General features: G+C 41.8%; 2 protein-coding genes across 9 annotated transcripts; one reads left to right on the forward strand and one right to left on the reverse strand.

The window, feature by feature from the left end:
- Nucleotides 1–996: 996 nt before the first annotated feature.
- On the forward strand, nt 997–3,997 carry LOC143373810 (U6 snRNA-associated Sm-like protein LSm8). 4 transcript variants are annotated; one of them, XR_013086537.1, is made up of 6 exons: nt 997–1,405; nt 1,526–1,567; nt 1,664–1,698; nt 1,814–1,941; nt 2,275–2,440; nt 3,710–3,997. XR_013086537.1 is itself a non-coding variant. In XM_076821385.1 (4 exons), exons 1-4 carry the CDS (start codon nt 1,537–1,539, stop codon nt 2,363–2,365), a joined length of 291 nt encoding a protein of 96 aa, XP_076677500.1. In that variant the 5' UTR covers nt 1,002–1,536; the 3' UTR covers nt 2,366–2,468. The 4 variants fall into 4 exon arrangements, 1 of the variants encoding a protein (XP_076677500.1); XR_013086536.1 differs by having other exon boundaries at nt 999–1,405; nt 1,658–1,698; XR_013086535.1 differs by having other exon boundaries at nt 1,002–1,567; nt 1,658–1,698; nt 2,275–2,443; nt 3,713–3,997.
- On the reverse strand, nt 3,815–13,327 carry Su(sable) (suppressor of sable). 5 transcript variants are annotated; one of them, XM_076821348.1, is made up of 8 exons: nt 11,786–13,326; nt 9,116–9,494; nt 8,773–9,001; nt 8,324–8,676; nt 7,997–8,219; nt 7,587–7,912; nt 7,267–7,498; nt 3,815–7,192 (listed from the first exon to the last, which is right to left on the reverse strand). In XM_076821348.1, exons 1-8 carry the CDS (start codon nt 11,827–11,829, stop codon nt 5,256–5,258), a joined length of 3,723 nt encoding a protein of 1,240 aa, XP_076677463.1. In that variant the 5' UTR covers nt 11,830–13,326; the 3' UTR covers nt 3,815–5,255. The 5 variants fall into 5 exon arrangements, with proteins under 5 accessions (XP_076677463.1, XP_076677464.1, XP_076677461.1 ...); XM_076821349.1 differs by lacking the exon at nt 11,786–13,326 and adding an exon at nt 11,109–11,670 and having other exon boundaries at nt 9,092–9,494; XM_076821346.1 differs by lacking the exon at nt 11,786–13,326 and adding an exon at nt 10,647–11,025 and having other exon boundaries at nt 9,092–9,494.
- Nucleotides 13,328–13,546: the final 219 nt, after the last annotated feature.

Genomic DNA, 13,546 nt, shown 5'->3' on the forward strand with positions numbered 1-13,546 from the left:
ATGGCGGATGCGCATACTCACCTCTTTAGTGCTCCAGCTGAAGCACTCAGCTCACGAGTTTGCGCGAGAATTTCAATGATGGAAAAGAAATGGAATGAAACACTTTCTGGATAATTTCTAAGACTGGATTTTAATGAATAGCTCGATGTTGACTGTATTGCTAACAAATTCGATCTGCCGTTTCTACAAAGTCGCTCTTCGCTTGTGCCCTCTGAGCGCCCTGCTCCTCTGACTCCGGGGCATCCTTCGAAGTTCCTCCTCAGGTTCTTTCGTCCAATCAAAACGATGACATCCTTCAAGTTTTGTCAGTGGGTTGTCCTCTAGCCGTCTCTCCGTCCTTGGCCCATCCTTCGCGGTTCCCTCCACTCTCGGCTGCTCTACTGTTCGAGGCACGCTTCCGATTACATAGTTTACATAGGCTACTTACTATTTTCGCCTTGGCCTAACTGTAGCTTTGAAAGTTATTGAATGCAATCTCAGGCTCTCGTACGCCTTCTGAGTTCAGGTATCAGCTACTAATATTGTACGAGCATGTTAAAAAAACTGGCAAGGAAAAACCCTCGAAAAGCACCACGCGTTCTACGTGTTTATCAATCCTGGCAAAAAAACTCTTCCTCGTCCTCCGCTTCGATCTCGCTTAGCTCGCTTCGAACCCGCATGCCTACAATAAATCTTTCTGCTACAAAGGATTTTGAATTACGCTCTCACATCAAACTTTGATATCCCTATGTGCTATAGCTAACTTCACATAACACATAGATTCACACCAGCGGAGATCGCAACACCCTTCGATCCCTTCTAAAGACCCTGCTGGCGATCGTGCGTCCATTTCGAGCAATAAAATATTATTTATTTATGGCTCAGAAAAGGTATTTGAAAGTTTAATCAGTTTATGGACACGCAAAATCTAACGGCGGAAAAGTTAACTAAAATACGAGCCATTTATGTTAGACCGCATACGCATGTAAATTTTCGTAACGATTGGGAATTCCTAAATTCATCAAAACTTTACCAATTACCACAATTTTGGCGCGTTACATTAACGCATTTGTGTTACATGCATCTTAAGTTCCATATTTTGTATAATAGTCTTTGATTCATCATGATTTCATTGCAGAAATAAGTTGACGCATTCAAATTTGGGATTATAAACAATTCTTTTGTGTATTGAGAAAAATCGTATTTATATTATATCGCGGATCAGTCAAGCTACGAGTCGTCTTCGTTATTTGTGCGATTTGTGCTTCGAGAGTGACTAAGTAACTGTATTTGTTCATCCTTGTTTTATTACACCGATCATGCGGTTCAGTAAACAGCTAATAGTCACTTCTTAGTAATTCAACTCTGCGTCGCTATAACTCCCGAATTCAGACTGTAATTCTCATTCAGAAAGTTGTCGAGTAATGTATGTACTCGGATTGTAAAACAGTGTATTAATTTGTACACGTTTGTTGCAAGGAACAACCCATACACACGTGTACACTTCTCACATTTCTATGTAAAAATTGTCTTAATGTTTAATTAGTAATTAGGATTATGGCGTCTGGCTTAGAGAGTTACGTGAATCGTATCCTTTTCTAATCTTATGTTACAATCGTAGCGTAAGATCCTTCATAATTTATAATCGCAACGCCTGTACACCCTTAACAATTCACAGACACAGTTTCTATTATTACCTCCGATGGTAGGAATTTCATTGTAAGTATATTAATTTTAATTGCTTTGCTGCCAATGACTGTCGATGGTTAATTTTCAATAAGTGTATTGAAACTAGTGAATATTAACCATTGTATTATAATTATTATGCTTTCAGGGTACATTAAAAGGCTTTGATCAAACTATCAACATAATATTAGATGAATCGCACGAACGTGTGTACAGTACAACGCAAGGTGTGGAGCAAGTCGTTTTAGGTTTACATATCATCAGAGGCGACAATGTGTAAGTAGTGTAATTCATTGCTTAAACGCTTCTTTATTATCGCTGTTATTCATTTTAATAATATGGAGGTATCATATTCTATATTTTATTGCTTACTTTCATCTTATATGCACTTCTGTGTATGCCGTTGCACATTGATAAATAATACATCAATAATATTAATTTTTCTTATTCTGGCAGTTCCAGAAGTTACACTAATACTATCGTATTGAAAAATATGCAATTTTCAAGTTTCTAAGTCTCGAATCATCTAGTTACGCTTCGCCTAGCATTTACATGTATGAAAATGGCTGAATGGAAATATTGTGTTAGCGCATTTTTTCCCTGTTCTAGGGCAATCGTAGGAGAATTGGATGACGAAATGGACGCACGTTTGGATCTGTCAGCCATCAGAGCTGACCCCCTAAGTTCTATTGTACATTAATGTAAGATGGCTTTAACTATAACTATTATTGCTTAAAAAACAGTGATGATAATAATCGTATAAGAATCTGTATCAGTGAATTATAGTTGAATGTATGTATGTATGTACTGCTTTATTGTCTTCCCCTTAGGGTTACAAATATCCTCTTTGCATCTTTATCCACGCCTTTACATCCCAATCCTTAAATTAACTTCTATTTCTTAATCTACTCCTCTGCTCCCCTTTCTCTTACCCTATGGTTACACTAGTCTTAACCTATCGCTTTCGTCTCTTAATTCTACGTTTTTCGCCCTTGCTTCCGCTCGCACCCTCCGCCTTCGACTTCCATTTCCACTCTTTCATTCCATTCCTTCTTTCGGTCCTTCCTTTCTTCAACCCTCCCTCCTTTCCTTACCCTTTTCCCCCGGTTCTTCTTCTCACTCCCTCCTCTTTCCCTCTAACCTCTTCATCCATTCCTCTCCCTTGTCTCCTTCGTCCAAGATTTCTCTTATCTTGCCACCTCCCTTATCAACCTCTCCCTTTCCTCCTCTTTTTTCCTTTCGTACAGTTCTTTGTACTCCCAGAACCACGTTATTCCATCCACAACTATATATATCTTCCCATAGCTTACCCTTACTCTTTTTCCCTTCGCCTCCTTCTCTGTATCCTCCTCTCCTTCCTACCCCTTAGTTTTCCTTTGTTCCTCATTTCCTCCCTCATTCCCCTAATCAGACTCTCCAGCGCTCCGTCTTCACCTACCCCTTTCTCCTCTGGCGATCTCTGAACCTTACTGCTCTTCTGGAACGCCCCTTCCCCTAGGCACTCCTCTTCCTTCTCTCTTTTCCTCTTCCACATCACTGATATCTCCATTACGCTTCCTCCACTCATACTCCTTTCTCTCATCAATTCTCTGTATTCGTCATCCTCCCTCTCCTTTTCGCCACTTCACCCTTCTCTTCTCGCGTCTCCCCTTCATTCTCCTTTTCCTCTCTCTTTTCCCCCTTACCGTCATTTCTTCCTTATCTCTTGCTTATTTTTCTCTTCCTCCGCTCCCTTCCTTATCCATTGCTCCGCTATCCCTTTCACTCTGTACCGCCCGATGTCACTACCTTCCTCTCTCTCTGCGCTTTGCCGCCTTTTCCTGTCCTGCTGGCTCTTTTTCCGCCTTACCCTAACCCCAAATTCTCCATGCCTCCTGCCTGCTTTTCCTCTTTACCCTGCCTCCCCTTTTCTTTGCCCTTTCTCACCCTTCACTCGCTGTTCCCCTCTTCCCTCTACTCCGTATTCTCCCTTTTGCCACCTTTTCTGCTTCTTCCTCTCACACCGCTCAGACACATGTCAAGACTCTCATTCCGGAAATGGAAGTCCAATTATAGTTGAATGAAAGTACAACTCCTTACATGTAGGATAATACACTGTATGAAGCATGTCATTTTTATATATCCATATTTAGAATACTTGTATTTTAAAAAAAAGTGCACCAAGGAAATACAACATTATTTACAACGTTAAAACGAACGATACAAAAATCGTATTAGAATCAATGATTGAACTGTACAAAAAAAGATTTACTATATGATAGTAAACTTTATTTTTTATAAATGTAATTTTTCTTTGTAGTATCATAGGAATAGTAGTAATAATAATAATAATTATAAAGGAAAATATAATCGTTAGATTAACACTGGATAATGACTGAACGATTCGTTAAATTTAAATATACTCTGTCTCTAACATTATTTCTCAAAGAGGAAGTATTCTTAATCTGCGCTTTAACAGATACACGTTTTAGACATTTATACGAAACGTACAGTTGTACCACGAAACCAATAGATCTAATTACTCGGTAGAAGTTCCGCTAGTAGCGTAAAACCTAGATCGCAGAAGTCACGTCTACTCGAAGGGTTTTCTTTTAATTGCAACTTCTACGGAATTTAAAAGGAAATTTTTTCATGTAAGTACCCCTCCATACCTCTTCAATTCTTATGCAAGTAAAAAAGTATGTTCATGTACAACTGTCTTCAAAATTCTTATAAATACATTAATTTTTACAAAATATTGCATTTTCGTACTGATTAATCGTACTGTCGCTTTAATTGGTGTTTTCAATGTCTGATAACAGGCCTTAGGCCATCGAATGGTTGAACGATTTATGCCATCACGGATTTGAATACAATTCAGTAAAATCTATATGCATACTAGAAGCCAAGATTACTGGTGCGCACTTCGAATTATATACGATGCATTAATATTATGTACTATATATGGAAGACATAAAAAAAGAAATATAAATCAATCAATGTAATCAACGAGTTTCATTTGTCACATCTTACGTGTTAAATGCTTAGAGCATATATATATATATATATATATATATATATATATGCTCTAAGGTTAAATGTCTTCGTATGGATGATACCTTTCAATATATACAGATACGCCTCCGCCCCAAAAAAATTTAATTCCCTATTATATCTGCAGCCTATTAGATGTGTATTCTGTATATAATATCGTTCACGTAGAACACGATTTATATTCTTAATTAAAATATAGAACGTTACGTGATTATGAGCATTATTCACACGATGTTGAATGGTGTGTATGTGTGCGGCGCGCGCGCGCGCGCGCGGGTGTGTGTGTGTGTGTGCCTCTTAACAAATGCTTGAAAGTTTATATATTCATTTACAATTCTTAGATATTCTCGATTCCTTTAAACCTTCTATTCTGCTACTTTTGTAATCACTAGCGAGCATTTGACACCATGTACAATTGACACAATCAAAACAATCAATCTGGACCGCATTAAATGAATGCATTATATCAACAATGCATGCTGTACAAAAATTTAAATTAGAATGAGAATTATCACCAGGTACTTTGCTTATGTACCTACTCGAAATTGCTTATTGCCTTAATTATTAGTGACGATATTGGTCCTGTTACGATTCCGTCGTCTGATACGCCCTCCGCGTCTATTCTGGTTGGATCCATTCCACTCTGGCCCGTCCATCCCGAAGTTTTGGTTCGGGGGGCCGTTCGGATTGAATCCCATCATACCAGAATCTGGAGGTGCCGGACCAGGACCGGGACCAAAGTTGTTGAAATTACCACCGGAATATGTGGATGCGCCATCGTACGAAGAATTATCGGGTCCGAAGCCTACGCCAGGTGCTGGGCCCAGAAGTCCAGCTCCATTGTTCCGCTGAACGTTGTAGCGCGGATCGAAATTCATCTGATTCTGTGGCACGCCCGGTCCATTCATGGCCATTCCTGGAGGCATATTGGACATCCCCGTCATTCCCATCGGCGGTATATTCTGAGGGCCCATAGGCGCGTTCATCATGGGTCCCATAGGACCCATGTTTCCAAGCATCGGGTTCGGACCCATAGCCATCATGCCCTGCCCTCCTTGCATGCTTTGGGCCCCGGGCATACCCTGGGGGCCAGGCATCCCGCCGGGACCCATCCCCATATTCGACATTTCCATCGGCGACTGCTGTACAGTTTTCATCATGGAAGCATTTACATTTTGAGAAGATAAGTTGGAAGCTTCGAGAGCTTTTCGACGCGGATCGGATCGGACCTGCGGGGGCGATTTCGGAGTGTCCGGTTTCACTGGAGGCGGGGACATAGGGGAGTCGGCTAATTCCACCTTACCGATTCGAAAGATCTTCCTCAACCGTGGATCGTATTTAACTTGTGCATCATTCTTGGTCAGCTTCAGACCTGTGTAATCGGGCCTCGGTATGTCAACGACGTACACCTTGTACGTCATCGGAGGATGCGAGGAGATGCTCGCGTCTATCTCCGTACAAGGTACGTGGGACGGGGCCGGCTTGAATGGTAAACTTAACATCTGTCGCAGATCAACGTCGGACTTGGTGGATGCATCTGTGAATCCCGCGCTGACCACTCGAAGGTCAGTGTCTCCGAAACCGGTTTGAAATCGTTGCCTAAAGTCCATATCCTTCCTCCTCAGATCCTGATCCGTTGTCGTGCGGAGGTCTGTGTCCATATTGGTATCCACAGCGGTGATACCGGAACTGTAGATGCTCGTTTCCAATCTAAGGTGTTTGGACTCCTTTTTACATTCCGCTCTACTAGGGCTACTCGATTTCTGCTCGTCTCTGCGCTGTCTAGGATCTCGGGACATGCGAGGATCTCTGGATATAGGCGCAGAACTCGTCCCTGGCGAGGAACGCGGACTCGACGTCTCGTTTTCTACCTTCGACAACTGAGTCGACGAGCTAAATGTACCGGCAACGCCCATTTTATTATGATTACTGGAATCGTCCGACGTTCTATCTGGCGAGGATTTAACTTTCGGATTATAGTCCTGTCCGTTAGCATTTTGTTGGCTAGACTTACCAGACGTCGAGCTATGCGCCTTGATCGAAGATAGTAACTTGGAAACTTCGGCACTGATATCGATTTTACTTAAATCACCTAGTTTATTGACGATAGCTGCTGGCTGTGGTATGGCCGGCACCGAAGTCGTCGACTGAAACTCCTCTTTGATCATAATGTTCTGAGTCTTCTCGGGGGACTCGTTCTCTTCCTTTGAAGTATCTTTATTGGAAAGTACTATGGTAAGATTGCCGCCCTCGTCGTCGTCGTCATCGTCGTCTTCGTCATCTGAATACCAGTCTTCTAATATTTGATCTGTGTTCCGCGCAGAGCATTCGTTCTCCATATTCTTAAAGCTATCTTGAGCGGCCCGTTGCTGCTGTTGAATACGCATGAACAATTCCTGGGCTTTCTTCGGTAAATGCGCCGGTACCTCTTGCTCTTCTGCGCGCGGTGAAGATGCATCATGATTATTACTTTCTTCGTTTACGGCACACGTTTCTGTAAGATATTTCAAGATTTTTTTATTACACGAAATGGAATGCATCCATTTGCAAAAGTGGAGAGGATCCTACCTTCTTGATCTGCACCTTTGTCTTTCTGTTTATCATCGTCCTCGGTTGGCATTTCTATAACAAGGTCCGTCTCCTCGTCCTGGTCACTCTCCTCGTCGAACTTAGACTTGGTAAGATTCGCCACCTCGTCAGCTATGCTAACAACAGGTGGTAGCTTCTTCGAAGTTTTTAACAATTGTCTTAGATCTACGTCTTTAGAATTTTCAAGTATCGAAGTATCTTTCTTCTTTGCCTGAAGGAGAATATTACCAGCATTTTTACATCGTTGATACGAAATGTTGAGAAACATTTGTCGTATAATAGAATTGTAATTATTATACCTGTTCTAAAATTTCGTCCTCCTCCACGTCCTTCGTAAAATCTTCTCTGTCCCGTATCTTATTTAGTGCGCTTTTATTCGATTCGGAATTAGCCTCGGTATAAAACTCCATATTTGGCATAGTTTGCGGTATCAATGGTTTTGAATGTAGCTGCTGCTGAGTTGCTAAACCCAATGCAGCATTGGGAAGTTGCAAACCGAGTTCATTAGCTGATTGTAATAGCATGATTTGTTCGTAGGGAACTCTATCTTCATCCGAACCCCATCGAGTCTTTTTACCAGACGGTTTTCTTTCCCTAACATTCTTCTGCTGAGGTGCTTGCTCTTCTATATACAAAAATTCTTATATGTATTAATTACTCAGAGGAACTACTATGGAAAGTGTAATTGAAAATGTTATGTATAGGGTACCTTTCTCTTCCTTTTCATTGTTCTTCTCTGCAGCATTGGTTGGCGCAGTTACATTTAAATCAAATAGACTAGGAATCTTTTGATTCGTCACTTCCTGGCCTTGCGCTAATGACCTTGCGGTGTTATTTATCATTAACATCGCTCCTTCCCTACTCAAACGTGGAAAATCACCAAGAATCTCCTTTGGCGCTGTTTCTAAATGCTTCAGCAAAATTCCCTTCACCTAGAGGACGTTTAATCAAAATTTATATTTGGATCTTGTCTTTTTCAACGAAAGAAAGTACAATTCTTACAACGCCTGAACGCCTTATTAACGCTGATCGGTACCTGTTCGTTCAATGGTTGATGGGAAAATTTACAATTCTCTCCCTGATTGCATTTCAATCCTGTATGGAAGAATTTACATGGGAAATCATGATGCATGTAAAGACATTTATCTCTCTTCGCGCAACAGTCCATAAGGTAAAATTTGCAGAGCTCCATTTTCCTAGGTGGCAAAGCGTTGTGTGAGAAAGGGCAATCGTCTCCTCTGTGACATTTCCCCTGCATGTAATAAACACATATGGCGTCTGGATCTTGACCATGATCATTATTCTGATTTCTCCGTCCGTTTCTATCGTTTCGCATTTGCCCGCGAGTCTTATTTTTACCGCCGCGATCATTTTTGCCACCCCTACGTCCTATCACAATACAAACATGTTTTATATAGGCATAAGAAATATATAAGGATAAAACGTAACAAATATATGAATATATAAACTGATTTGTTATTATACCTCCACCTCCACCGCCCCTTGTATTGACACGCTTAGTCTCATTCTCCCTATGTCGATTTACATTAGGCCTCTCCTCATAGTCAGAGTTACTATCGAAAGTTTCATGTTCATTAGCATGTCTCGGAGAATTATTCTCCTGCATATCTTTCCTAATAGGTGAAGCACCTCTAACAAATAGCATTTCATCCTCATCGTCGTTAACATTTTCATCATCGCTCACTTTCCGTCTCTGTAAATGATACATTTACAGCACAATTATTCACTGTTCTAGCACGCCATCGTGCCAGATATAACAAGAAATAATGTATTTTACAATTACTAAGAATGTCATGTATTTCAAAACCTTTTGCTCCTTGTTACGATCTTCTTCCCTTTCGTCGCGCAACCTTTTCCTACTCTTGTTCCTATTATTCTTGCTCTTAGATTTAGAATCTTGATTTCTAATACCATCCTCCTCTAAAGCAGCTCTAATAGCTTTCTCGACATCCCCAGCCCAATCTTCCGTTGGGTTTTTGTACTTTATAAATCTGTCGTGCTTGCTACTTCCTTGAACACTCAGCTTTTTATTTTTACTAAACTTAGAGTCAAAGGTTTTAGTTTTCGGTGCCTCCGCCTTTGATACATTTTTAGCAGCAACTGCATCATCAGTTACTGTTGGTGGTACAGGCTCATCGTCTTCGTCCGATGGAATTTCACCATCTTCCAAGTCATTGTCATTATTACTAGACATACATTAAAATTATATTATTAGCTAAAGGTCTGCAAAGCGTTTAAAGCATTTGCTTTACTGCCTTACAAGATGTACGCATTAGGATACGAGATTCAATATCTGCAACGATGACAAATGCCAAATTTCTCCGTGCTCGAATCATCTGTTAACTTTGCGTAGTTATACGCCAATCAAGGACTAATGTAATAATGTTAATATATCGTCCCGAGAGAAGAAAGGCTAAGATATTTCGAGAGTTCTCCTCGGAGTGTGTTAAGTAAAAATCGCATTTCAAACTACTTTTATGCGGTTGCATAAAATCATAAATTATGTCCTGCTGAACAACTATTTTCAGTACTTTTTAATGTAAATGTACTGTAACTGTCTATCACCCTAATATCCCTAATAGCTTGGAGAATTTCTTTGAAGGATTAAACTGTAAAATTAGATATGTCTTTTTATGTCCATCACCTTATCATTATCATCATCATCATTATTTACAAATGATCGTGGAAGAAACGCGAAATGCGTCCCTCCGATAACGTAAAGGAAAAAAATTCTCGTGGAAAAGTTAGTCTGTGCTCATAATAGCTGTCAAGGACATTATCAGCAACGGTCATTAGATATATCATGTGGGCTTGTGCGTCGGATAAAGGGAGCATCGAAAACTTTGGTCGAGCAGAGTATAGCCCAAAGGAGCTTCTGCTACTAGTTGAGCTGAAAACATTAACTTGTCTCTTTGGGACGCGACCGACGAACACGTAGGCGCACCAGGCATCGATCGATGCAACTCGAAAATATAGTTTAAGCTATCATTTAAAAAGTTATCATTTCTCCACGATGCGGGCTCCCTTCTCGACTTGTCCCGATCGCGAATCGATGCTCACCAGAAATCTATGACGAAGATCGCGCGCCAAGCCTCGTATATAATATTTAAAAGCGTGGAATTATAATACAGGAGAAGGAAGAAACCCATACAAATTGAAGCGTATATAACCATTGCCACGTTTAAACGAAAAAAGAAAGAAGAAAAAAAATGAATAAATGTAAATGGAAAAGTAATTGGCGAATTACAGGCGCTAGAACTTTGTTAAAGGTAGCACAATAAAAATCGCGTCGTCTGCACGTCATATAAAGAAAATATAATAGTTTGGAATCTCCTTACCCACAAGTCACGTTCATTATTAACATCATTATCATCATCTCTATCATAATTTCATCATCATCGATGCAATGGCATAAACATTGGATCGATATATAACATCACATTATCTGCGGCATATATCTCATTGTCATCGTTACAGCATTGCCAACAGTGCGTGTAACATGTTTTTAATGTCGACGTCGCACCGCCAGAATATTTCTTCGCGTGTAGAGGACCCCGTTTTTGCCTCTCCTCCGTTCCGTGCATACATATGCACATATATACACGTGTGCGCCTGCGTCATGTATCACCGATACATGCCACAAATTCGCATACACGCCTACATGTGCCCATATGTGTGCAAGGGCACCCGTCTGTACATCTGTTACATGTGTGTCACGTATATGTCGTGTGCGATGTGTAAATATATATGTGTATCTGTTGTATTTGTGAACACGGGAAATGTACGTAGGAATGTCTTACTCTCCGAAGATCCCGTGCATATTTTCTCGACTCTACGATCCTCGTTTCTAAATGGAAACTTCATGAATAACGTATAAGTTCTTCAATGCTCGTGAAATATACCACAGCTCCGTATATAGTTACGTGTCAAGCATCTAGACTGCTACACGCAAGCACAGATGTTTACACAACTCCATGTAACTGAAAGTTCTAACACTACTCGGAACTCCATTCCCCATCTACATACGTCAATACTCGGAACGAGAGAGAGATGCATCTACTTCATATATCCCTTAACATTCGCAAATACTCCCGGGCATGTATCGGTTACGGGATGACCTTGACCTTACGAATAGTGTCAAGGCAGTATTTCGAGGATCGAAATACAACGGTGATCTTAGAATAGCTTTGGCTGGCTTAATTTCAGAGCAATGAAGAACCGTGACGAACATAAGCCGAAAAAGAATGAGGAGTTACGTGTAACCCGAAACACAACAGCGTAATGGGGGCTCCGTTTTTCCCCAGTGCTATACGGCAGTGTATATACCGAACCGAAAAAGAAAGCAGGGGGGATAGCACGGAGCCTCCGGAGAGAGGGGGGGGAGGGGGTCAACGTGTAACGTGAGTGGTAGTGAATTAACAGTCATAGAAAAATTTCGACTGTTTCGTTTTGGTGAATAAAAAATGTGGAGGCAAACCTTTGGATTAGAGTCTCAGCCGCGGAAACACTCTCTAATGCCATTGTTTTGTCCCGATCGATCGTGTTTTGTACCGTACGATATAGCACTGTGGCCCGACGATGATCATTCGATCGATTGACGCGACCACACTCGATGGCTCTTTGCTTGCGAGATAATCGCGTGCCTGAATTCTAGCATTTGAAAATTTTGGAAAAAGAAGATGTGAATCGTTACAGGGCACAAATTAGCCTACAGAATATTGTCCCGTTACGTCTCTCTCCGTTTCTCTTTCTCTCGTGTCCTTAATGGAAGGCGCGCGTGCGCGCAACAACGAACTGAACGTATGCTTTCGTTAATAAAAGCTCTCCGTCCCTTTATGCTCAGCTCGGTTACGTCCCCGGCCCCGTTTTTGCTCTTTCCTCTTTTTTTTCTTTTTAATTCTTTTCGCTATCTTTCTCGAATATTCTTCTCGCCAAAGCACAACGGGGGCTAACGACTCGTACTAAATGCTCTCTCTCTCTTTCTTTAATTCTGATCCTCCGTTTTATCTGGATTTACTCTATTATTGCACTTCAGATCCGGCGTAACATTTGTGTTTCACTTGCGAATGTCTCCTCTCTTGGCTATTACATTTCGTTAAATGGCGCGATCTCGCCACTGCAACGTCATTCTAGCTTGACGTGGCATATGGCTGCCCCGGGCGATAAGTTCCCAGGCGTCTCTTATTATCTTTTCCCCGTGTAGACGTGAATTGTGACTTGGCAGGTGCTTGAAAAAGACAGGGCGATGCGCGATTCTTTTTTGCGACCGGTGATGATAGGACGATAGGACAATCTCAACCCGGATTCCCCCGATAGTACGAAGCCTTGATGAAATGTATCGTAAAGCGTAGCCTTCTCCACTTTGACGATTCCCGAGTTGCAAGCCGATAACGGTGCTCTCTTTTTCTTTGTCTCGAAATTTTTTTTTCTTTTTCTTGGGAGAAAGAGAGAGAGAGAGGTGTGTATGTGTGCGTGTGTGAGAGATAAAGAAAGGGAGCGACGAATTGATCTAGCCTCGCCGTAGAATACAAACTGCGTGCTCGATGGGACCGCGGCGGTCTGTTAATCGGCGACTCGAAGCTTTATCGAGACGGAATTGTAAGAAAAAAAAAATCCACGGACTCTAGAACGCGATTCTTGTCTCCCGATGGTACTTCCGCGTTCGGAGATCGATCTCGACAAAAAGAGAACATATGGTCTTTATGAACGAGACTAGCCGCAGGCAGGCGAAAAAGTAACGATGGTCGGACAGAGCGGTATTACTGTGTCAGCAGATAGTATAAAAATGTATCAGTTATGAGACGATGAGCGAAAACTTCAAAGATCAAACTAAACATGGCCACATCTGGAACTATTCTGAGCGGGCAGCTGCACGGAACCTCCGAAGAAGGGCGAGCGAACGGCAACGGGTTAGGAGGGAAAGCGGCGTTCATCACTCTCCGCCAATCAGGGGCCGGGCTGCCTCGTCACGTGCCCGCCATTCCATTATTTGCATTCCCCCACTCTGACTTCCTCTCGCCTCCCCCCTACGCCGCAGCCCCCTCGCCACCTATTTTCTTCGCCATTCCTCTGATGTGGAGCAAATTCTTCAAGCCTGTGGCTGACCCTCGGTTTTCTACGCACAACTCGCTCGGAAGCGAGCTTACATGATTCTATTACTCGTATAAAAAACATCGCGTCCCAGAAATCGTCACACGTCACCTCCGCGCTTCCTCCGTTTCACACGGCACGCGCGTGT

This window comes from Andrena cerasifolii, chromosome 10 (assembly GCF_050908995.1).
Source record: "Andrena cerasifolii isolate SP2316 chromosome 10, iyAndCera1_principal, whole genome shotgun sequence".
NCBI lineage: Eukaryota > Metazoa > Arthropoda > Insecta > Hymenoptera > Andrenidae > Andrena > Andrena cerasifolii.

What these genes read in the sequence shown, in the direction of transcription:
- LOC143373810 (XM_076821385.1), top strand. Translation starts at nt 1,537, where the DNA reads ATGGCGTCTGGCTTAGAGAGTTACGTGAATC. An exon ending in CTTAGAGAGTTACGTGAATC is followed by an intron (nt 1,568 to 1,657) that starts GTATCCTTTTCT and finishes AACAATTCACAG; the next exon opens with ACACAGTTTCTATTATTACC. An exon ending in CCGATGGTAGGAATTTCATT is followed by an intron (nt 1,699 to 1,813) that starts GTAAGTATATTA and finishes TTATGCTTTCAG; the next exon opens with GGTACATTAAAAGGCTTTGA.